Source organism: Sceloporus undulatus, chromosome 7 (genome assembly GCF_019175285.1).
Source record: "Sceloporus undulatus isolate JIND9_A2432 ecotype Alabama chromosome 7, SceUnd_v1.1, whole genome shotgun sequence".
Lineage (NCBI taxonomy): Eukaryota > Metazoa > Chordata > Lepidosauria > Squamata > Phrynosomatidae > Sceloporus > Sceloporus undulatus.
This window is the reverse complement of record NC_056528.1, coordinates 23,943,257-23,967,572: the sequence shown is the minus strand read 5'-3', so window position 1 is coordinate 23,967,572 and position 24,316 is coordinate 23,943,257. Positions and strand designations below refer to the sequence as shown.

Sequence of the window (24,316 nt, the reverse complement as noted above, 5' to 3'; positions counted from 1 at the left end):
GAAGAAGTCTTGCCAAGAAAACCCTGGAAGAGGGTTGCCATAATAAGCTGTTGACCTGAAGGCACCTCATAAGAAGAGGAACTAGGCCCAAAGACATTGAAGATATCAGAAACAAGGAAAAATTAAACCCTCATAAGTAAAGCCAAGCTAAGAAAGGCTGGTGTAGTTTGCTTTTGCCTGAACCTCTTTAGAAGGTGCAGACTACTTTTGCATTTTGATCTCAGTTTGCAGCAATGGAAGTCAGCTGATGAGAAAGGGAGAAAGCGGGAGGAAGAGAGGGAAACTCGGACATTTTAAAAGCAGCTGAAAAGTGGGATGGTGGAGGATTAATTGGGATTCTCCCTGCCATATTGGGACTGTCATAGTGTATGTGGAGGGAGGTTGCACTGTAACCAGTACTTCACACTGCCTCTCATCCTCATTCCTGCCCTTTGGAGGAAAGAGTGTTATAAACATTATTATTCTTGTTTCCTCCCATCCATTAACCTCTAACTTTAGGACATGGAAAATTTAGTCTAACTTTATTGCTTCTAGCCAGAAGGTGGATGTAAAGCAGAGTGGAGGGTGAGTCCTGGCACTACAGCATCTGGGAAAGAGAAGAGGAAAGTGCAAATGCATAGACCCCACTACAGAGTTGCAAGTTGTATCAACAAATCTATTAATCCTTGGAAACAGTAGCAAATTAATGTTTTCCTAGACGAGGTGTAGGTTTGCACCTGACCCTTTCCTCTTGCTGAGCCCAGCAAAGGTGGTGGATTTGCATGTAGGTGACCCATGGAAACTGGAGACTCGGGACCAGAGATCTGGCAACTCTGCTAAGTATTGCGCCATTGCCACAGGTGGCTCCATGTTAATCCTCCATTTGACGCAACTCCACTGCCCCTCTCTCTGTTGTGGTTGTGTAGGCCTCTCAGGAGCCAAAGGTTTGGGGATTAAAAGCTTAGGATCTAGTTTGTAGTTCTCCTAGTTTTTAATTTTTTTAAGTTTGGAGTGGTGGCTTGGTACATCTCAGCTGGTGCTTTCGGCTCAAACGATTGGCATCAAGCCGTAGGGCATTTTTCTGGAAACAGCAACAACGACAAAAATGGGTTGGTTTCCCAAAATGTCTGTTCGGATTTTGTCCACCAGGTTAAGAAAGCGGAATGGGACGGCAGAGGTCAGGCCGCCGAGGGTTTAAGCAAAAGGTGGCCGCTTTTGCGGAATGGAATTGGCATTCAGGGGGAAAGAGTCTGGTAGTGAAAAAAGAGGGAGAGATTTAAATCCTCTTTTTGCTTGCCAGGCCTTTGTGAGTGTGCTTTTCCGTACCAACCTCCTGCAATCTAGAAAGTTGGCTCCGGCGGAAGGGAGGCGGAAGAAGGCCTCTGTGTGTGTGTGTTTTGTGTTCACATGCCCAGATTTAATGATTAGGTTTGGCTAGCAATCATTAATCCTCCAACGGCTGTTTTAAAGGGAACAGGGAAAGGTGTGCAGGGGAAAAACAAAGATCGCAAAGGTGTGTATATTTCGGAGAGAGGGAGGGGAAATCCACTTGAGCCAAAGCCTTTGGATCCGAACAGCGTAATCCATTGACAGCTCCAAAACTGGAGAGGAAAACAGGTTCCTGCTATGACTCCTCATTGCAACCTTTAAAATAACGGAGAATTGTGTGGGAAGGGGATTGACAACCCCTTCGGGTGGAAGGCCAAAGCAAGGACAAGTCAAGGTAAGAAAAAACCAAATTATCTGGATGGTGGTGAAGGTGGTTTTGTGGTATATATATATATGGGCGAACTTTCCAGAGGTTTCCTTGGCCAAGGTGCACAAAAGAGACCCAGGGCCAAAGGTCCTCATGGTACCTTTGAAACATTTATTGCAGCAGGTGATCTTTGGTGGGACACGTTTGGCTCCTCCAACAAAGCTCACTCCAAAAAGGCAAATTTCACTGTGACCAGACATGGAGTATTGGACTCCGTTGTCAAATCCCAAAAAGCGTATATTTGGAGAGAAATGCTGAAAAGCGTCACCAAAAATGACCAAGAGGATGGAACCACCCTTCTGTGAGAAACGATTGCACCGTTTGAGACTGTTTAGCTTAAAAGAAACAGACACTGAGGTTGACACAGTATAGTTTGTGAGCCATTAACTCAACAAAGGGGGAGAAGAAAAGAGGAGGCAGAGCCGCATGACTTCCCAGTTGTGTCGGGCAAAAGAAAACTACGGTAACCTTTCCTAACATATCTCTTCTTCCTCACTGATAACTTTTTGCACCTTGGCCGGACTCTGATGTTCCTTGGCCACACGTGTCCTGTTTTCCATCCACATCTTGGAATGGACTGGAGGTATATCTTGGAGGGGATGCAGATGTTGAATTGCAAACCTCAGGCAGCTAAACCTGGGGGCCAAAGTTGTGCCCTGAGCCCTCAAAGTAGCAGGTTGACCTTTTTTTGCAAAATGTAAGACATGAAAAGCAGGACTCCCACCCTCTGCATGGAGGAATGTGTGCCTTTGGAAGGAATTTGGCAGACAAGAGGCTGGGAGGCAGTGAAGGGACTTGGCAGGAGGAGGCCTCGGTGGTGGAGGTGGTGATGGTGGTGAGAAACGTACCCATTGTTTCTGAAACATCCCCTCCCTTCTCCTCCTCCCCAGCCTCAGGCACCCTGAGTGCTTTGTAAAATAAATATTTGTTGCCTTTCCTTTTTTCGAAACCCGAAAGGCCTTGGCCGAAAGGATAAGGTAGGAACCACCCAGGCCAGTTAAAAGAAAAATAGACTTTTATCTCTGCTTCCACCCTCAGTGGGTGGGGAGCCCTTGTGATAATGGCTGTGACTGTGTGGTTATCACAAGGGAGCCGGTGGGGTTTGGGGCATTGGCCTAGTGTGCCTGCAGGGACGTAGCTAGGATTTTAGGAAGGGGGGGGTCCAGACTAAGTGCCACCATTATAATGGGGCTTGAGTGCGGCGGCGCAGCAGCACACACCATTCATTTTTCTAATGGAAGGGGGGGGTCCGGACCCCCAGATCCCCCCCCCCTTGGCTACATCCCTGGTGCCTGGAGAGCAGGGTGCAAATCCCCATGCTGCCATGGAAGCTGCTTGGACAATGTTGGGCAAGTCACACTCTCTCAGCCTCAGAGGAAGGCAAAGGCCGACCTCCTCCGAAGAAACCCAGCAAAGATAATGGGGGCATTGTGCTGGTTTGAGCACTGGACTCCAGGAGACCAAGCTTCAAATCCTCAACCTGCTTTGGAAACCCGCTAGGCGACTTTGGGCAAATCACACTCTCTCAGCCTCAAAGGAAGGGCTCTTTGGAAGAAATCTGACCCTCCACAAGGCCAGGGTTTGAGCCCTTGCTCAGCCATGGAAACCTAAAGGGTCGCTTTGGCCAGGTTACACTCTCTCAGCCTCAGAGGATGGCAATGGCAAACCCCCTCTGAAGACACTTGCCAAGAAAACCCCAGGACAGGTCTGCCTTAGGGACACCATAAGTTGGAAACAACTTTGAAGGCACACGACAGCAACCGCAACTCTCATTGGGAGATTGTGCATGGAACCTGGAGAGTGAGGACCAGGCCTTGAGCTCTGTGTGTGTGTGTGTGTTTGTGTTACAGGAGGATAGGAACAAAGAGACCCTATGTTGTGTGCAACAACAGCAGGGCGAGGGGAGGAAGCTTTGTGTGTCAAGTTCAAAGGCAGTTCCTTGGCAGCTGCGGAGGAGAAAGCAGGGTGTTTTTTAAAAAAATAAAATCCCCATCCTGAATTATTTATTTATCAGGTGAAAGGCGAGATGCCAGGCTGGCTTCCACTCCTGGAAGCTTTGTTTTGTGTTTTCAAGGAACAGCCTTGAAGTCTTGCACAGCCGCAGATGCGTCCGGCTCTTCGCCGGAGGAGAGGGATTGTGGACCGGCTGGACGCTTGACCTCTGTGGGAAGGGCCAGTGGGCAACCGGACAGCACCGTGGGTAAGGAGGGCCTGGGCAGCAGGTAGAGCAATGGGCCACCTCTTTGGAGCCGGTTGCCACAAACCTCAGTGGAGTGCAAGCTTCAGAGACAGTGGCGAGAACAGGTTCACATTATTGGCGCAAAGACAGACTTTGGGGTGCAGATGGGTTGGGCGCTGTTAGCTCTAAAAGAAGTTTCTGTAAAGCTTTTAATGTGTGTGTGTGTGTATAGTAGTGTTTTTATATTATTATGTCTGTAAGCATCTTTTAAGGCTGTTTTTCACTTGCGTTTTTAAAATAGATGAGTTTAATTGTGTTTTAACGCAGAACTTTCTTTTCAAAACTGCATTGTGCCTTTGAAACATCTCATGCCACCTTGGCTCCCCTGCAGAGAGAAAGGCAGGGTATACATTAAATGGGAAAAGATAAAATAAAATTGGAATACTGTGGCCTCATGGCATGTAAATATTTTAATAAATGCAATCAGATAAATAAAATACTTATTCAAAAGAACAAGGTCTAATGGAGATATCCATGCACCATAACTTGGCACAGGGGTGGGCAAAGAATGTGCCCATGTAGCTCCTGAAGCCATTAAATTCCCAGACCCATTATTAAAACAGTTTTTTCTTAAAACCATTTGCCAAACTCACTCCAAAACTAACTGCAAGGGTAGTGATGCATTTCTCCTGAATATTTGCTGTTGCTGCTATCACAGTCTTCTTGGCCAGATTTATTTGGAGGAGGTTTGCCATTGCTATCCTTTGAGGTTGAGAGAGTGTGACTTGCCCAGAGTCACTCAGTGGGTTTCCATAGCTAAGCAAGTATTCAAACCCTGGCCTCCGGAATTGTAGTCCAATGCTCAAACCATTATACCATGCTGGCTACCCTGCCCAAAAGAAGCCATGATAACAATAACAAAAGGGTACCCAGTGCATTGAAACAGGATGGTGTGACCTGACTGGGAAAAGGGGTCATGCGAGATGGGAATCCCTGGACCCCCACATCCTCTGCAGTTACTCCTGGGACTTAGCCCCATCCCCTGAACCTTAATGTGTATCTTTGTTTTATCCCTAGCCGTCTGCACCCACAGTGGGTGGCATCCGCTCCGTCTATGAATCCATCCATTCACGGTGTGGAGCGCCTGCTTCTCTGAAGCATGTATAACAGCAAGAAGCCATACGAGGGGGCACCCGCTGGTTATGGCCCCCCTGAAGATGACTATGGGTACGGCATCCACTCTCCTGCCCCTGGTTCCTACTATGTGGAAGACGTGCCCCAGCATTTCTACAAATGGAACTCTCCTCCGGGCATCGTACGGATCTTGGAGGGCATTGGGATCTTCCTCTGCGTGGCCATCTTTGCCTGTGTGGCCTCCACCTTGGCCTGGGAATACGGCTACGGCTACGGTGGGATGTACGGAGGAAACATGGGCAATTTTTACGGGAGCGGATATTATGGGAACAGTTATTATGGGAGCGGTTATTACGGAGGCGGCCTCGGAGGCTACTACGGGGGAATGATGAACCCCCGCTCGGCCAACGGGTTCATGATCGCCATGTCGGTGCTGTGTTTTATCGCCCTCCTGGCTCTCGCCATCACTAGCCTGACCAAGTCGAGCGGATCGCGCTCCCGCCGGTTCTACCTGGTGGTCCTCATCCTGTGCGCCATCCTGGCCTTCATCATGCTCATCGCCTCCATCGTCTACGTCATGGGAGTCAACCCCCGGGCCCAGATGTCAGGCAGCTACTACTACAACACCAACCCTATGCTGGCCATGTGCAACCAGATCTACACCACCGGGGCCTACTTCAACCAGTACCTCTACCACTATTGCATCGTCGACCCGCAGGAGGTAAGAGCTGTCAAGAGTCTCCTCCATTATCTGGTAGATTCATTACTGTTGGGATGGTGGCTTCACGCTCAGGTTTATGGCTAGTCTTCCTCTAGTTCTTACGGGCTGCCATTGGAATGCTAGTCTGTGCAAGACATTCAGTGCTGGTACAGCTCCCTGTTAGGAATGGCTGCCATACAACCTGCATGGCTGTAGGAGGACCTGAAAGGAAGCCCAAAGTGGATTCACCACTCCTTTATCCACAGTAACAGATGTACTCTGGTCCTCTGACAAAAGCTTGAAACAGATGGTATTGAAAGGGACAGGGGCTTTTCAGTGGTTGCTCCACTGCTGCCTATGAAGTGCTCTCCCCAGGCCCGCCTCGCCTGGGTAGGACATCCTAATTTTCTGGGGGCAAGAATACTAACCTGTCTTCACCACCATTTGTAATCATTGCCATCATCTCAACTGAGTATGTGCTATCCTTCAGAGGAGGGGGCTGTAATTTTGCATTCTAGACCAGTGATTTCCCAAACTTTAATCCTCTTGCTGTCTTGGACTTCATCTCCCAGAAACCCCAGTCAGCTTGGCCAACAGTCAGGGAGTCTGGGAGATGAAGGCCAAAACACCTGGAGGACAGGGACGTAGCCAGGATTTTAGGAACGGGGGGTCCAGACTAAGTGCCACCATTATAATAGGGCTTGGGCGCGGCAGCGCAGCAGCATGCACCATTCATTTTTCTAATGGAAGGGGGGGTCCGGACCCCAAGAACCCCCCCCCTTGGCTACATCCCTGTGGAGGACCAAAGTTTGCAGACCACTGACGGACCCAGAGTTACTTCATGAGCAGAATGAAGAATGTTGTAGTTACTTTTTGGAGTTACTTTATAACTCGTCCCTTGCCTCCTGCCTGGAGATGATCCATGACAACATGAGAGACAAAGGTGGCAACCCCAATTGCTGCGATCGTGGGCCAAGTTGGTTGACGTCAGGAAAAACTCACGTACTGTTTTAAAGCAAACATGAAGGAAGGGTTTTTTTTTTGTTGTTGTTCAGAAGCAAGAAAAAGGGAACTTATCTGGAGACGGGAACCATTTTAGGGTTGGGCAGAAAACAATTGGAGCTGGTTAGTCAGCAGGAAAAGTGGCACACACCTAGAATTTGGCCTATAAGGCTGATAAGAAGAGCCCCAAAGACCTGCCTTATATTGCTCTCTGGATTCATTTGTGGTCCAGATGTTTCTTCTGGCCCTTGACTGACAGGTCATAAAATGTCAATTAAAGATAGTTAATAAAATGTCATCTCCATAAACAAGAGAAAAGTAACTTCCCTTGAGACCCAGCTGCTTACAGCATCCGGTCATCGTTGGGGGGACCAAAAGGTTTAACTAATTGGTATATAAAATGTACACCACTTTGAATTCCTTGTGCTGCTTCTCCAACTTAGATCCTCCAGGTGCTTTGGACTTCAGTTCCCAGAAGCCCCAGTCATCTTGGCCAGGAATTCTGGGATGTGATGTCCAAACCACCTGGAGGAGCAAAGTTTGGGAAGAGCTGCCTGGTGGCTTTTCAGGATGAAAATCAAAATATACCTTGCAACCTTCTTCCTTCTCCTTTCCTCCTTCCAGGCCATTGCTATTGTCTGTGGTTTCCTCCTGGTCATCCTCCTCTGCATCATTTGCTTCTTCGCTCACAAAACCCGCCAGAAAATTTGGAGATACGGGCAACCCAACATTTACTGGGACAGACCACCGGCATTTCAGGAGGGCCCCAACGTGGAGGAATGGGTGAGTTAACCATGGTTAGTTGGGAGAACCTCGTTCTTGGTAGAGTTGGATGGAAAACCCAGGGGTCATCTGGCCCTTTCCGCCGTTGGGAAAATCCATGGCTAAAGCATCCCTGAGAAATGACCCTCTAGCTCCAGTCAAAAGGCTTCAGTCTCTACCTTTTGGGGTAGAATCATAGATTTGGAAGGGCACCTGGCAAAACAAATGGGGAACCCAGGGCTGAAAAAAGTGGGGTGTCTCTCTGACTTCCATTGTATGTCCTTCTGAATGACTCATGGACACGGCTGGCTTTATCAGCGAGAGCAGAGGGAAAAATAAATATATAAAATTAGGACTGGTGTGTGTGTGTGTGTGTGGTGTATGTAAGAGAAAAGATTTCTATATCGCCTGTTTGCTTATGATATGTGTCAGTTTCGGTTGCGTCAATGATTAACCACAAAAACCATCCCCAAAAGATCCGGCACATTGCTCCGGGCATGAGAGGCACAAGTTGCCCTGGGAAGACATCGAGGCATCCCCAAAATAAGAGGATTTTTTTTAATGCACACCTGTCAAAATTCCTTCACAAGGAGTGAATTACTCAGGAATTCGAACCTAGATCCCAATGAAACACATTGCCAATATCCTTCTCGCACAGCAAAACGGACTTTGATTCTATCCAAGAGGACATTTCTTACGTCCTGCGCAAAGAGAGCAGACTCAAGAAAGCAAATTTATTAGCCTCAAGGGAGGAGCCCATTAACCTGAATGTTGGATTTGAAGCTACGACTACGAGGCTGGGGAATTCGAACTCTGGTCTTGCTGTGGATGATTATCTGAATATCATCTGCACAGACACAGTTAATTCTCTGCCATCCCACTTTCCATGCTGGTCTTAAAATGACCTGGGTTCACATTCCCCTTTTGTCTTCAGCTTATTTCAATTGCTGCAAACTAAATAAATAAATACATAGAATAATAAATACAGTGCACTCGCGCCATATGCGGATTCAAGCTTATGCTGAAGCCGCGTGGCAACTGGCAAATGGTGCACATGCCTGTGGTGCATGCGCTACACTGCACAGCAAACACGCATCCCATTATTTCTAATGGGGTGTGAGCATACGCAGAAAGCCCACTGTATGTATGTGTATGCATGTATATATATGTATATATGTGTGTGTGTGTGTGTATTAAATACAAATATAATAATATTTTTAAAGTTTTTTGATATTTTAGCTTGGAATCTGTTTTAATTATTGTACTAATTTAATTTGGTTTTAATGTACTATTTTTGTATGTTTTTAATTGTACTGCTTTTAATGTTGTAAGATACCCCGAGTCCCAGTCCTGGGAGAAGGGTGGGATACTACTAGTACTAATACTATTACTACTAATAATAATATAACTATTAAAAGTGCAAAAAAATACTTGCATGCAACTAAGCAGGATGGAAAGGAAAGAAGACCTTCCCAAACTTCCTTGATGGGGTCCATCCACCTGTCTTCCTCTTTTCCTCCAGAGTTTCCCCCCCAAAATTATCACAGATGCACGCACCCCAAAACGAATCGTCTCTGATAAATCTGTGCTTGTTGCAAAAATTTTGCCTTTGTGTTGGGAGACTGGTTCATTTGTATTTTCATCTTAGATGCCCAGGGAAAGCATGTGCCCTCCAGCCTCACCCGGGTTCAAGGTTGCCATAATCCTCCTTCCCTCAACAAGATAAGATCCTCATTACATTCTGTGCCATGTTTTGAAAACAGCAGATAAGCAAGGAGGCAAATGTTCTGACTGTGGGTCGGGACGGTCAAAGGACAAGAGCCGCTGGGCTCAAGGACGGAGGGACAGCAGATACTTTCCCTCTCGCACAGCTTTGGAAAGCTGCCGCCTTTTGTTTTTGGAACTAGAAGCTTCCCAATACCCCCATATGCTATATTTCACCCCTGGGGATTCTGGGAGGTGTAGTCCAAACATCTAACATTGTTCAAGCCTAACAGACAGTGGCTTTTAGAAGCTGGACTCAGATGAGCTTTTAATGATGTGCTGCTCAGTTTTATTGGTTTCTACATAGTCTTTTAATGACCTTAACATTACAAATTGTTCATTTAAAAAAACACTTTTATATTTATACTTTTTATTGATGTTTTTGTCTAGTTTTTAAACTGTATTGTTCTTAATAATTCTAAGCCACCTTAAATCCCATTATTTGGGGAAAAGCAGGGTACACTATGCCCCCCGTATCTATGGGGATACTTCCCGGTCTTATGGTGGAAATGCATAACCATGGATAATAGCACACTGAAACAAATGACTTCCAATGGAGGCTGAAGTTGTGCTGGAGGACCTAGAGATTCCCATAGAAAGCACCTCTCTAGGCATTTCTAAGTCCTCCACTGTGACTCTATGGTTAAGGTTCATTGGAAGCATACCATAGAATTGCGCTGGACTAGAAAATGCCTAGAGATAACATTTTTTCTGGACATGGGTAAGCAAAACTGAGGATACTGGTCCCATGGATATGAGGTTGCATTGTATACGTTAATAAAACAACCACAAGGAAATGCAAAAAGTAAAGACAAGGAACCAAGTTACCTTAATGGCAGAAAATTCAAACATTGCCATGAGTGATGGAAATGTATTACAGGAAAGAAAAGTAATAAAAATTATTTCTAGGGGCCACAACTGTTGGTCTGATCCAAGTTTAGGGTTCTCCTGGTGTTCCAAAATGCACCAGTTTCCATGAGTTAAATGCAAACCACAATTCCTGGTAAATTTCTGAGCACAGGCTTCCTTTGTCTGGAGATCCGATGCTCTTTGATGCTCCTGGAGCAAAGGCGGTGCGCCTTCCTCCAAGGGACCAGGAAGGGAAGGACAAAAGTGGGCAGAACAGACAACATCCCCTTCCCTGGTCCTCAAACAGCTCATTGAAGTCTCAGCCTAAAGCAACAGTTCTGGTCCGCATCGTCCAAGAAGGACGTGGACAAGCTGGACGGTGTCCAGAGAAGGTGGACCAAGATGGTCAAAGCTCTCAAAACCAAGGAGCGACTGGGGGACCTGGGCATGTTTAGCTTGCCTTGATGGCTATCTTTGAATATTGGAAGGGAAGCCATGGAGAAGGTGGGGTGAAATTGTTTCCTGTGCTCACTTTGGAACCACATTTGCTCCTTTCCTAGGTGAAGAACGTGAACGGCGGAGTGAGCAGCCATGACGAAACAGCCACCTTGGCCTACTCAGAAAAGCCCACAAGCCCCGCCAACGCCTTGGCCAGCTCTTACGACTACCGGCCCCCTGAAAATGGCTACTATGCCCCAGAAAAGCCAAGCAGGTGGGTAAGGAAGGGGCTGTGACTTTTGCCCATCACTTAAGTATCAGGTAGAGAGGCGAAAGTCTGGATAGATAATGTTTTTCTTGGGGAATTTTCTCCCCTTGCCCTGGACTTTTGCTCTTTGAATTCAGTTTGCTGCAGTTGAAGTCAGAGGGCAATAAAGAGGGAAAGTGGAGAAGGAAAGAGAACCTGGGGCATTTAAAAAGGAGCTAGGAAAGTGGGATGGCAGGGGATTAATCAGAACAGCCTGCCAAAATGGTAAAGTTAAAGAGGGGTCTGCTAATAGGGTTCAGACCTCTCTGACATCCCGGGACGCATTGTAACCCCCACGGCCTTTTTTGGGGCATTTCCAGCCCACCGTTCCAGACACCCACAGATGGCAAGCCCGACCGGACCTTTAGCACCAGCACTTTGGAAGAGAAGCCCAGCCGGGAAAGCGCCAGCAAGCCACCCATCCGCCGCGGGAGGCGACGCCGGAGGAACCCAGAGCTGGACGAATCCCAGTACGAGACGGACTACACCACCGCTGTGGAGTCCAGTGACGAGCGCAACCAGGACGACTGGAGCAGGTACGTCTCCTTTGCGGGGGAAGTGCCGCCATCTTGAACGGGAATTGAAATGTACAAGCGTCGCACTACCATTTGACCAGTCTCTTATAGTTGGAAGTTGCAATTGGGTTGAGAACGCAGTTACCTCTGCGTCTCCCTGCTTTTTTTGGTAACAAGTGGAACTATGAAGTCACTTGTCAAAAGCAATGTTAGAAATAGGATCCATGCTACTTTTTGAAGTAATTAGTAATATCTTCTAAGAATATTTTTCTGGGGGTACTGGATGGAATTTTTCAAATGTCTCTCCTCCAGCCCAAAGGTTTGGGATTTCTGTCATTCATTCCAGAAGGAAAATGTGGGTTTCAAGTGAGTTTCATGGCTAAGCATGTCCTAAGAGTACTGGTTCTTCCTTCCTGTTAATGTGCAGCGTTTCCAAAGATGCTCCCTATCCCTACCAAGATCTCACCTGGTTTCCACCCCCTCCGTTCTCCTCCGTAGCTTGTACCCTCCCATCACATCCGATGACGTCCGTCAGACGTATAAACAGGAGTTTGACACCGACCTTAAGCGTTACAAGCAGCTCTGTGCCGAAATGGACAGTGTCAACGACCAGATCAACCAACTCAGCAAACAGCTGGACCTCTTGGCTGAAGACAGCCTGCAGTACCAGGTTCGCCACCTGATTTGGGGAAGGGGAGATTGTGTTGGCAATGACCTTCCAGGCCCTATATGGATCGGGTCTAGGCTTTTTGGCAGACTGTATCTCCTCGTATGAGCCTTTGAGATCATCAGGAGAGGTCCTTCTCTTGGGTCCTGATCACATTTCCAAAGAAAGACAAAAGGCAGCGAGACAAAAGCCCTCTCTTCCCTTTTCTCCTCTTGTTGAATTGAGTGAAAACTCTATTTTTGCACTATGAACTCAGTTTGCAGTAAGTGAAGTAAGTGGAGGACAAAAAGGCGGGGGGGGAGTGAGAGGGAAAAGGGAGAAATTGGGACAGCCAAAAAAGTGGGACAGCAGAGGCTGGATGGAGCCAGATAGGGACAGCTGGAGGGTCTGATGCTGATGCTGGCCCTACTCAGTGACAGACTGCCCTTGATCATAGTGCTTCTCTCTTCCTTTCTCGTGGTCTTAGTCCTCTTCTGACTCTGGTGTTTTTCTCTTGCAGGGGGTAGCCGAAGAATACAACCGTCTGAAGGATTTGAAGCGAGTGAGTACCCTACAACAGATGGGTAGATTATAGGGATCCGTCCCAGCATTAGTGGCAGATGCCTGGGTTCCAAAGCTCGGGCCCCTCTGTGTGCAAAGGAGGGACCGTACCTGTGTCCCCACAAAGTGCTAGTCCTCATGGTTCCCAATAAAAGGAGCTGGTTTTTGTCAAGACATTGGGACTCTTCTAGGTCAGTGTTTTCTCCAGGGTTTCATCCTTTCTGAGGATTTGAGCTGGGGAAGGGGTGAACTTTCTTGGGATCTTTCCCTCCCTGCAAAGCTAAAGGACTCCAATGAATGACCTCTTTTCCTGATGTCTTTTTCCTTCTCTTTCGCCAACGCCGCAGACTCCTGACTACCAAACCAAGAAAATGGAGACCAAATCCTTGAGGAACAAGCTTTTCCACATCAAGAAGATGGTGAGCGACTACGACAAGCACAGAGGGTAAGCGGCGCCTGAGAATCCCTGCCGCCCAAGGCAATATAAACAGGGGATGGATGGCAAGTCTTTCACCTTTCTATCAACGCATGACGCCCCAAAAGTGGAGGCTGGCTTTTATTGAAACGTTCACCAATGCAACAAACCTTTTACCCGTCGAAGTGCCAACCTCCCAGAGTGAAGACTAACTCCAGGTTGATTCTTCTTCAACACCAGGACACTCAATTGTGCCAAAAAATGAAAGAAAAAGGACTTCAAGAAAGGATCCGGGGGAAAAAATCCAAACCTGCTGCACAGTTTCAACCCAGAGAGCTGGTTGCTTTAATTTTTAGAGACCAAAAAGAGACAGCCTTCCTTTTTGGAACGATATCTTGATAGTATCCATTATCTTTCCAATCATCTGCGTCATGTAAAGTTCTTCTTTTTTAAAAGCAATTGTTTTAGGGGCCGGTCTTGTAGCCTGAACTGTCCAGAAAGTTTTATTGCAAAGGTATTCCCATTTAGGTGAAGCCGTTTAGGGAAATGCCCCCCTTCTCCGCTCTGCCTTGCAGCGCATGGCAGGGCAGCATGGGTGGCATGTCCTTCCTGGCGCGGAATACTACAATGGCAGCTTCCAAAACCCTCGCCAGAATTTCTGTTTTCTGTGGCTGTAAAGGAATGAATAAAGAGCTCTTCACTGTTGATTTCTTTAAAAGAGAGCCACTGCTGGATTTTGTACAAAGCACCAGGCAGACACATTTTTGGCCATAGTGTTTTGATTTTCTTTATGGCGCTGCCTGCTTGCTATCGCCAAGGCAAGTGTGTACCGGTTTGGCCAAAAATACAGTCGTCATGGCTGACATTCTGTCCAGTGGTTATGAAGATGCAAGCTAGGATTATGCCATTGGTATACACATCTGCAATCATTGCAACTCTGGCATGGTTGTCCGTGTCCCCAACGCCTGCCTTAGTATCCACACCAGTTTGCAAGGAGGGCACTGGAGGATAGCTGTGGGGCGCCCTCCTGTGGCTGCATTTAGGCATATTCCCCTCTCCAACTAAGTCCTTCCATTGGCGTCCCTATGAAGCGCCCTCTGGCGGTTGAAAGAATGCCTTCTCTCCTGTCGGTCTCCATAAGGCTCCAAAGCGCTTCATTTCTTGCTCTCGGGCGCCCTCCTGTGGCTGCATTTGGGCATATTCCCCTCTCCAACTAAGTCCTTCCATTGGCGTCCCTATGGAGCGCCCTCTTGTGGCGGAAAGGGAGCATTCCCTCCTGTCTGTCCGAAGGGAGTTAAAAGGGCGCCAGGGGAAGGAGACTAAACGACTTAAAGACACACTTCAACAACAAATAGTGCAAAAGCCTAGGGTTCCCCCCCCTTTTAATTATATCAGTGTTTCAAAGCAGCCAGGCTCCTGCTGAGCTCATTTGTCAGTGGGTGGCTATTAGGAGATATTGGATGGTTTATGGACTGGCAGTGGTCCCCAAACTGTGGAACCGAAATAGCGAGGGGACGCACTTGCGATTCGCCTTTTGGGATCGCTTGCCCTTTTGCAGTGGAGATTTAGGCTGTGCCAGCAACTTCCTGGCTCTCTCTCGGGCGCCCCCTTATGGATAAAAGTGAGCACTTCTTACCTGTCTTGGGGCGCCCTCTGGTGGCGGAGAGGGGCAGGGACTCATGCCAGCCTCATGGCCATTGCCCTGCAGGGCTCAGGGATCATGCTGGGGATTTCCAGGAAGGAGCCTGAGGGGCCCAGGGCAAAGACAGGCTGCAGGGAGACCTCCCTCGACCCCTGCATTGCCTGGGGATGATGGGAAGTGCCCTCCAACCCCCCCTTGACTCCATTTCCTTTACACCCTGGCATCTTCATTCCCTTGGCAGCCTGGCATCTTCCAGACCAGCAGCGCAATCTCTTTTATATGGGCTTTCCAGTCCCATTGGGGGGAGAGAGGGCTGGATGCACTCCTATTTATGGTGGGGGGGCATGGCTTTAACCACTACGCCACCCCCACCTCTCCTCCTCCATTCAGGAATGGTCTCCCCTGCAGCTCCCACCACTGAGCCCTACTGCCTGCGGCTTCTAAGGTCGGAAACTGTGAGCTTTAAGGGGAGAAGAAAATCTGATTTTTCAAAAGCCCTTCAGCTGCCTTAAGGCAAAATCTTTCCCAGCTGTGACTTGAACTCAAAACCCTTGGAGCTTCTCCAAGGCCACTCTTCTTACTCCATCATCCTGCACCACTGGGCCCTCAACTGGGTAAAGGTGAAGGGAGCAGGAGGGGAGCAGACATTTTAAAAAGGTGGGCTAAAGCTCCCTCTTGAAACCCTGAAGGCAGGAATGGAAAACAAAAAGTTGAGTGTCCTTGTTGGGGATGTTGGGAGGTGCAGTCCAACCTTCACTTACTCTAGCTTTGCTGAGAGCCTCTTTCTCCATAAGGCAAAGAGGCATTTGCTCCATAGGTCACCATTTTAATCCTCCCTCCCAAAAGGGCAACTTTCAGAGAGGCAAGGAAAGACAGGGCAGATCTTTCCACACTGACAAATGTAATGTTCATTTAGAGCAAACATCTCCTCTTAACACCAGGCCAAAGCAGGACGGGGTGAGGGAGGGTAGGGTGGAGGTTAGCTTAATCCTAGTCCAGAAAGACACTCCTAAACTAATACTGTAGTAATAATTACTATTACTTTAAACAGAGCCTGGATAGCCATCTGTCAATGGGGATGCTTTGATTGAGAGTTCCTGCGTGACAGAATGGGGTTGGACTGGATCAGGGCCCTTCTTGGGGTCTCTTCCAACTCTATGATTCTATAGTTTTAAAAACAGGGAAGAAGAGCTTAACATCAATGCAACCATCAGCCTTGTAATACCAGGGAACACCCATTGGCCTCCGAAATAAAAAAAAAATCTATTACCAATGGCTTATTTCTCTCAGAGTCAACATTACATAGGCTATTTTCTGGAGGGCCACTACAACACCCATGATCCCCAGCACATCCTGGTGGAGGGCCACTGCCTTGGACATTGAGTGACACTGGGAACCACTCCTGTCCCATCACAACTCCCCCTCTTCCTTTATTAAAAAACATCCAGAGGCAATATTGGAAGCCATTTTATCTACTATTGGGTGGAATTCTGCTCCCAGGTAACCCACCTCCCCCCCCCCCAAAAAAACCCTGAACAGACACACAGGGACAGAACAACCGGCTATGCTCATTTTAATTTATAGAGACAATACAAGATTTTGCCATGATACTAGCCCTCTCACACCGGCTGTAAACTCACCAGATTTGCTCCCAGACCTTCCCGATATTCCTCCTCTCCTTGAGACAGCTCTGCTCAGCCAGCACCCCAGAAGGACAGCTGACCAAAACCGTTCCCTTCTTCTTTGGGAAGGGGGTGCCAAGGGATCGTTTGACTTCCCCATTTCGCACACATATCCTCCCATCAATCCCAAAGCGTTCCACAAAATGCACCCCCAGTTCTGTTCCTGAACTGCACCCTCCTTTGCTGCCCAGAGCATCATGAACAGAGATCCCGGCCGCCACAGGCAAAGAGAGTCCAACCTCCAATCCCACAGAGGGTTTGCAGGTCTGGGAGGTATGATCCACAAGTGCCCCTAATCGCAAGAGAAAACCAGAAGGGTCTGCTTCAGTGAAACCCAGGTGCAGCCTTAGTAGCACAACCAGGTCGAAGAACCGAGGACAGAGGGCACTGTGGAAGAAGCAACGCCACTCCATGCGTGCAGACCAGGAAGCGCCAAAGACTGGCATCCTTCAGCACTCCTGTCCCAGTCTCTCCGCTCTGTCTGCCTCAGAGCCAGCTGTTCCCAAGCCCTCAGGAAAAAGCAGGCATCTCACAAAGGCCTCAAACGGCCACACAAAATGGCCACCCTCACGTCAAGGCAGGCGTTCTGTCGGAGGGACGAGGGGAAGGGGCGGCCAGAGGGGCCGGACTCATAAGATCTGTTCTGTGCTTGAAGCAGAAATGTCTAACAGTCTCCAGGCGGCATAAGGGTTCAGCTCATCGGGGTCCCTGCAGAGAGCCCAGACATACAACATCCGCAGGACTTTCTCCTGGAAACAAAAGGGGAACAACCAGCGTTAGGGACGGACCCTTAAAACGTCTAAACAGCCACTGCAAGACTAGGAGGACATGCATATGGGGAAGATGGAATGGCTGTTTTCACACATGCAAAGACCACAAGAGTGTCAAGAATGCGCCCGACTCAGAGGTCCTTGAACTTACCGGGTCTCCTTCGACCACCTCCCCTTTCTGGTTTTTAATCACCATCACTAGCTGGGCCTGGAAAGTAATAATCAGCACGGGCCCCTGCTCCATCATCTTCCCCATTGCCAGCTGCAAAACAACAAAAGGGAGAGACGAAATATCAAGTCATTAGTCCATAAGCACTAGCTTGTTTGTTTTTGACAGATAGACCAATATAGAGTCAAGGGCAGTGTAATTTTAAAGGCAGTCCAGACCAGGACAGTCACTTACATCCACATTATCAATGTCCAAAATCCTGGAGTGGAACTGAAGGCCCATGGCTTTGGCTTGTTGAATTGGATGTGCCAACTGGCTATAAGTCTGAAAGAGAAAAAAAAAATCCACCTGAGTTTCCAAAATATTTTGCAGAAGGTGTCCCAAATTTAAAGAGGCAACTTTGGCATAACCTCTCTACCAACCCACATAAGATCTAGAACTGGCAATACAGAACCTGAGAGTCTTTTTGTTTTTATTTCAAGTTGGGTCTTCCTTGCCCAAAATGACTGGGACCATCAGTATTTTGGAATATTTGCATATACTGTATATAAAACAAAGTTTGGGCACACTGAACCATCGCAAAGCAAAGGTGCCACTATCTTAGCCACCCATGTGGACAATATTGTATTTTGGGTTATTTTAGATTTCAGAATTCTGGATAAGGGAGACTCAGTCTGTATTTAACCCACTCCAGCATGTTCAACCATGACATCACACTGATTCTCACTGAGGATGATAGGATTTGCAGTCTAACAGGCCTCAAAGGTTCTAGGCTGGAGAAGGCCTGCTAGGTAGAGTCCCTGTGGAAGGGAAGGAATTAGAGCTCAGAAAAGCAGCCTGACCGGGTAGAGGCTGGATGGAGCATCCTGGGAATTGGTAGTCCAAAAGAGGAGGAAAGTAACTTTTCCCAAGTGATGGACGTAGATATGCCTCTAGACCTCATCCAGGAGGGTTCTTCTGAGGGCCCTAAACTCTTTTCTACACAGGACTCTCCAGCTTCAAATTGGGGAGAAAAAGGCAAATTCAGACACCAGCCCTGCAAGGTAGGTACTCACTGCTTCGTAGCACCAGTCCTTGAGAATGTCTAAGTCCCCTGATATCATAGCCTAAAGAAAGAAAGAAAGAAAGAAAGAAAGAAAGAAAGAAAGAAAGGGGAAGGAGAGAGAGAGTGAGGGAGGAGGGCACACAGAAAGAGTCATGCCCATAGCCCTTCTCTCTCTCTGGGTTCTCTCCCAAGACATGGGGCCCCTCCAATCCTGCCCAAAAGAGAGAGAGGGCACTCCCCCGTCATGTCTGCCCCCCACCTAAAGAACCTGCCTCCAGGATGTTGGGGATGATGTCTTCCTCGCACTGCTTGAGAAACCGGTCCTTGTCAAAGTTTGGGTCGACGCGGAGGATCTCAGTCAGCACCTCGGACATCTCCGTCTTGGAGAAGAGGCCTCCTGCCATGAAGAAAAGAGAAGAGGGGCATCAGTGCAAGGAGGGAATTCAGGGAGAGAAGCACAAAAGGGGAGGAGGAAAACCGGAGATTTGGCTGGGAAAAGACAGGACGCCATTCTCCTTCCCAGCTCTGAGATTAAGCAAAAAGCGCAAAGGCTCACCTATAAAATCTGTCACTTTGTCGGTGACGGCACGCGAGGCCCGGATGACAACGTTGTCACTCTCGTCATATTTCATTTTCATTTCAAAGAACCCTGGAAGGGAGAGGGGGAGAAAACAACAGAGCTGCACTGGTCTGTTTATGGCAACTGTGGAAGGAAGGCTGGGGAACCATGTTAGACCTGGGATACAAAATAAACCACCGCAAAGCATTTGCACAACAGAGGGTACTCAGGGAGGGGAAATGTTGTCCAAAATAGCCTCCTCAGGAAGCGCCTACTTCCAGGTAACCACTTACGGTTGAAGACGATGTTGTTGTCTTTGAACTCTTTCCATTGCTGGTACCACTTGGAGTCCTTGTGAAGTACCACACCCATCGCCTCCCTGCAAGAAAAAGGAAGGTTGGAAAATCCTGTTCAATGGAGCGAACTCTCTCCCCACCTCTTTCCCCCTTTTGCTGGGAGGGCAGTGGCGGCTTTGGGCAGCCTACGGGTCTCCTGCATGCCTCTACCCTATACATACTGTCTCCCTAGAGCTATTGGGAGTGGCAAAAATCAAAGAGCACCCAACAGAATCCACTGGGGTGGAAGGAGACACATCTCCAAATAGTCAATGGGTAGCTGTTTTATTTTGAGAAAGGCCCATTTTTCCAACATAAAACGGCCATCCATTGAGCACTTTGGGTGGACACACATCAGCTGCCTTGATAACATACTCATTGGCTTCAAATATCCGTTCCTCTTTCAGCCTTTCTCCAGCAAACTCTGTCCGCTTCCGGAGCTTCTCTGGGCGCTTGTAAGGCCCTGTCTGCCCCAGGACACTCTCATCGATCTCCTTCCGGACCGACTCGACTCCCTGCAAGAAAAAGAAAAGCGTAGTATATGCTGGGACTGACACAATAGAAGGAGAGGAAAGCAAGTCACCATTGATAGCAAATGAGCCTGCCTGAATTTTGACATATTCAGGGAAGGGCTTGCTCTCCAACCCACCACCTCACAGGCAGCTTTGGTGAGGAGGGAGGCACAGCCTTCTTGGCAACTGCTCCTAGGAAGCTGTGGAACTCCCTCCTACAGGAGACTAAGGTAGGCACTCCTCTCTTTTCTCCTTCTGCCAACTGGCAAAGACCTTTTTATTCAGATACGTTTTGGTTCTTTTAACTCTTTCTACATCTCTGTTTCATCCAGCCTCTTAATTCAGAACCATAAGGACTGGGATCTAACATTTGTTTTAAGGGGCAAATAAATGCCACTGCTCTTCATGCAGAAGGCATCTCCAAGTATGACTGGGAAAGATGTCTTACCTGAAATCCTGAGTGATGGAAGGAAATGAGGGACTATGCTTAAGGGGGAGGGAGGGAATAAGGGATGATGCATAAGGTCCATGTGCTTATGGGCAGGGAGGGCATGACCTACCTGAGAAAAGGCCTTGAATGCTGCTGTCCGGCCCAATTTCTCTCCCCCTTTGGATACCGATTCGGCAGACTGCTTGGCAGTTTTGGTTGCTTCTTCCACACCTTCCTTAATCTTCCGGCCGAACTCACTCTTGCTGACTTCGTCCAAGCTCTGTGGTCAAAGGGGAGAAGGAGCAGTCAAGGCCATAGTGTGTGTGTGTGTGTGTGTGTGTGTGTGTGTGTGAGAGAGAGAGAGAGAGAGAGAGAGAGAGAGAGAGCGCATTTCTTTCCCCGGATTCAGAAAGAGAATAATAAATAAAAATATATACACTTCAAGTCGCATCCAGAAGGACAGGTGGAGAGACCGAGGCTCACACAAGTATGTCACCGCCTTCCTCAATTAACCTTCCCTCACACTTGCCTTCAACAACCTCATCCCCCTCCAGATGTGTCTGCACTACAATTCCTATGATCCAGCTGGCTTAGTAATTACTGGAGTTGTAGTCCAACAGATCTGGAGTGGCACAACTAGAGGAGGCTGTCCTTGACATGAGGAGCAAACATGAAGATGCCAAAACAGTGTCACACAGGCCTGGAGGAAAACACCAAGGTCTACCGAGGTAACCCTCCCTCAAAAAGTCCTTTAAAAACCACTTTTCCATGCTCAAGAAAGGAGCCACTATAAAGGCCAACAAGAGTGGGAAACCATTAGTGGTCTAGGATGCTGAGCAACAGATAAGAAAGGGGAGAATTTGAAAGTGGGGGTGGGGAGGAGGAGGAATAGGAAAACCAAGCTTTATGGGGAACAACTGAGGGAGCTGGGTATGTTCAGCCTGAAGAACGGAAGACTAAGAGGTGACATGATAGCCATCTTTAAATGTCCGAAGGGATGTGGAGTGAACTCTGCTGCTCCAGAGATCAGAACAAGAGCTGGTGGGTTCAAATTACAAAGTACAGTGGTACCCCGGGATACGAATGCGCCGCCTTACGAAATTTCCGGGTTACGAAAAAAATCCATAGAAAAAAACTGTTCCGGGTTACGAAGGTTATTTCGGGTTACGAAAAAATTTTTGGTGCTTTTCGGCGCTTTTTCGCACGAAATCGCGGCTTTCGCTATTAGCGCCTATGGCTTTTTCGGCTTATGAAGCATTTCGGGTTACGAACGCGGCGGCGGAACGAATTAAATTCATAACCCGGGGTACCACTGTAATTATAAAGTTTGCACCCATATGTATTTCCTCATTCTTGACTTGCTATTCCACTTGAAGCTCCTTGTTACTTGCCCCAAATCTCCTCAAGACAGGGGCACTCAGAAACACAGAATAAGTCAGGAAAGCAAACTAAATAGATGTTAAACGGCTGCAAACGCACCTCCTTAACTGTGCCAGTGATTTCTCCAAACTTCTTCTTCAGGACTTCAGAAGTCTTAACAGTCTCAGACTCAATGGTTTTCTGTACAGAAGGGTGGGATTCCAGAACAAATTGGAAGATGTTATTCACACCGTCAGTTTTAACTTTGTGTATAATAATAATACTAATGAACTGCCATAATTATACAAGCTACAGCAGTAGGTTGCTATGGAATTCTGGGACTTGTACTTTGGTGGGCACCAAAGCTCTGACAGGGAAGGCTGAATATCTCACAAAACTACAAATCCCAACATTCCATACCATTGAGCCATGGGAATTAAAGTGGTATCGAATTGCTTTATTCCTGCAGTGTGGCAGCAGCCTATGTCTTCAGCATCTACTTGAAAGTTATGTCCACATTCTCAGAAGAAACCCGCAGACTTACATATTTCCGTCTTGCCTCCTGGAGGGCTTCTGACTCTTCCAGCTTCTTTGCTTCGTCTCTGAATTTTTTAATGCTCTCTTTCATCTCTTTGTTTTTAGCTAGCTCCTGCTTGATGTTCTCCACAAAGCCTGATATAAAACCTTTGCGGCCTCCAGAGGAATAGCATCTAGACTAAAGAAAAGGTAGCCATTAAAACCCGTGAAGAAACAGAGAGAGCATTCCTGATTCATACACTTCCCTCCCAGGTTCTCCTGGGCTCAGATGAATCCTATCAAAAGATAAAGGTAGACTTTGGTCTGTAAGTTCATAATCCCTTGGAGAGAACACAAATGGAAAAAGGAAAGGGGACGGAAGAGGGAAACAGGGACTGAAACAGCAGCTCTTTCTCCAGTCAAAGGAATCGGCCCTTTGCCAGGATGTTTACCCATCCTCTCACCAGTTCCAGTGTGTCTTCAGGCAGCGTCTTCTTCCAAAAGGGTTACTCCAGCACCCTCTCCCCACCCCAGGATCAATGTCACAATACTTTACTTTGATTTGCCATAAACGCACCTGGTACAGCTGTAAGGAAGGCCTGTTGGATTGGTGTGGAAGGATGGCAAGTCGCGCTGCTCCCGAATACCGTCCGGATGCAAGCCAAATGTTTAAAAGGCATTTCTAGGATTCAAAAGACAAGAAGCTCCCATTTAATAATGATTATAAAACCCTTCGCTTGGCATGCATAACCCCTCTGAGGGATGAAACGCAAGTTGAACCAGAGGCAGAGAACAGGGAAGCCAGGGTGGGCTCCTGCCACTGCTAAGAGGGACAGCCAAGTCCCCTTCCCTTGGAGCAGACAAATCTGGAGAGAGATAAACAAAGCATGGTCTGACTTTCCTGTTTTGTTTTAAGTCCCTTTCAAATAGAAAGCCTGTTTTTAAAAGGCGTCCTTAACGTCATGAAAAGATGTCCTTGTTATTTAAACCAGTGCTACTCAAAGTAAGTGGTCCTCAGTCCATGGCAGGTTTGCAGGAAAGGAAAGAATAGTAGCCAATGGGCAGAAATGTGGTGCCAGTCCCTGGACAGGAGCGGGGAAAATAACTGCACTGCCAATCATCCACATCAGATAGCTTGGAAAGCACTGATTTAGATGGTGCATTTCTGCAAAAGTGCTTTACAGAGCATAAAAGTTCAGGTCGCTACCTCTTTGTTGTTGTTTCCAACCTATGGCAACCCTATCACTTTCTGTGGCTGAGAGCATGTGACTCGCCTAAGGTAACCCAGTGGGTTTCCATTGGCCAAGCAAGAAATTGGACCCTGGTCTCCGGAGTCATAGTCCAGTGTTCAAAGCGCTGGCTCTCAAGGTTTGCAATCTAATCCAAAGGTGGGAACTGCGTTGCTCCAGACGCTGTTGGACTGCAAGTCCCAGCATTCTGCATACTGCTGGCAACGTAGGATAGGAAGCTAGTAGGCGTCGAGCAATTCCCACCCTTGCTATAAACTGGTCCTCCCAAACTTCGGTCCTCCAGATGTTTTGGACTTCAGTTGGCCAAGCTGGCTGGGGCTTCTGGGAGTTGAAGTCCAAAACACCTGGCAAGCCAAAGTTTGGGAACCATTGTTCTAAGCTTTAAGAGCAGAGAAGCGATGGAGGAGGGAGGGAGAATGGGGAGGCAGAGGCTGCATCTACACTGGAAAATAACCTGGTTTGGCACTACTATAACTCTTTCTGGCTCAAGGCTATGGAATTCTGGGAGTTGGAGTATGTTGTGGGGCTCAGTGCTGCCAGGGAACCCTAGGAACTGTAGTTTATCATGCCCCCAATGGCTCACGAAACTACAAATCCCAGGGTTCCCTAGCCTCGAGCCTGGGCAGCTGAAGCGGTTTCAAACTGGGTTATTGTTTCTGCCGTGTGGACTGGACCTAACTTCCCAAAGACACATCCACATCTGCATCTGAGTCGGGATCTGCACTCTGCGCATGCGCAGTGGCACTCTCCGCTTCTAAAGCACTCAGAGAGGGGAGCACTCTGTACGCGCTCAAGAGCCGGCTCTCCTCCACGGCGGAAAGGAGCGCTCTGCACATGCTCAGGGGCCCTCCGCGCCTCCCCTCCTCCTTCCCATCCTTACCCGGCAACCCCAGAGCGCGGCCGCCGCCATTTTTAACAGGGAATGAGGACTCCCCGCCGGCGCCTCCCGATGACGTCACAAGCACCGCGACGGCATGGAGACGGGGACCAGGAGACTCTGTGACGTCACCCAGCTCGCTTCCCGCCTTTCTGGTTACCCC

At 48.1% G+C, this 24,316-nt stretch overlaps 2 protein-coding genes across 6 annotated transcripts; one reads left to right on the top strand and one right to left on the bottom strand.

The window, feature by feature from the left end:
• Positions 1–258: 258 nt before the first annotated feature.
• LOC121937068 (occludin-like) lies at positions 259–13,577 on the top strand. Of its 4 annotated transcripts, none has more exons than XM_042479937.1 (8): positions 259–1,702; positions 4,992–5,769; positions 7,375–7,533; positions 10,686–10,837; positions 11,191–11,406; positions 11,813–12,055; positions 12,552–12,593; positions 12,940–13,039. In XM_042479937.1, exons 2-7 carry the CDS (start codon positions 5,074–5,076, stop codon positions 12,556–12,558), a joined length of 1,473 nt encoding a protein of 490 aa, XP_042335871.1. In that variant the 5' UTR covers positions 259–1,702; positions 4,992–5,073; the 3' UTR covers positions 12,559–12,593; positions 12,940–13,039. The 4 variants fall into 4 exon arrangements, with proteins under 4 accessions (XP_042335871.1, XP_042335868.1, XP_042335870.1 ...); XM_042479934.1 differs by having other exon boundaries at positions 266–1,702; positions 11,884–12,055; positions 12,940–13,577; XM_042479936.1 differs by lacking the exon at positions 259–1,702 and adding an exon at positions 1,765–2,198 and having other exon boundaries at positions 11,884–12,055; positions 12,940–13,577.
• Positions 13,578–16,205: 2,628 nt separating this feature from the next.
• On the bottom strand, positions 16,206–24,277 carry TIMM44 (translocase of inner mitochondrial membrane 44). Of its 2 annotated transcripts, none has more exons than XM_042479955.1 (13): positions 24,157–24,277; positions 22,604–22,708; positions 22,055–22,225; positions 21,631–21,711; positions 20,282–20,431; positions 19,585–19,724; positions 19,168–19,253; positions 18,872–18,964; positions 18,588–18,712; positions 18,326–18,376; positions 17,505–17,594; positions 17,253–17,363; positions 16,206–17,080 (listed from the first exon to the last, which is right to left on the bottom strand). In XM_042479955.1, the coding sequence occupies exons 1-13, from the start codon at positions 24,184–24,186 to the stop codon at positions 16,961–16,963; spliced, it is 1,353 nt and encodes a 450-aa protein (XP_042335889.1). In that variant the 5' UTR covers positions 24,187–24,277; the 3' UTR covers positions 16,206–16,960. The 2 variants fall into 2 exon arrangements, with proteins under 2 accessions (XP_042335889.1, XP_042335890.1); XM_042479956.1 differs by having other exon boundaries at positions 22,055–22,220; positions 24,157–24,171.
• Positions 24,278–24,316: the final 39 nt, after the last annotated feature.

Excerpts from the sequence above, each read along its gene's own strand:
- LOC121937068 (XM_042479934.1), top strand. The coding sequence starts at position 5,074 with ATGTATAACAGCAAGAAGCCATACGAGGGGGCACCCGCTGGTTATGGC. Across the intron at positions 5,770-7,374 it reads GCATCGTCGACCCGCAGGAG|GCCATTGCTATTGTCTGTGG; the intron begins GTAAGAGCTGTC and ends TCCTCCTTCCAG. Across the intron at positions 7,534-10,685 it reads GCCCCAACGTGGAGGAATGG|GTGAAGAACGTGAACGGCGG; the intron begins GTGAGTTAACCA and ends CTCCTTTCCTAG.
- TIMM44 (XM_042479955.1), bottom strand. The coding sequence starts at position 24,186 with ATGGCGGCGGCCGCGCTCTGGGGTTGCCGG. Across the intron at positions 21,712-22,054 it reads AGGAGGCAAGACGGAAATAT|AAAACCATTGAGTCTGAGAC; the intron begins GTAAGTCTGCGG and ends CCTTCTGTACAG. Across the intron at positions 19,725-20,281 it reads CATTCAAGGCCTTTTCTCAG|GGAGTCGAGTCGGTCCGGAA; the intron begins GTAGGTCATGCC and ends TTTTTCTTGCAG.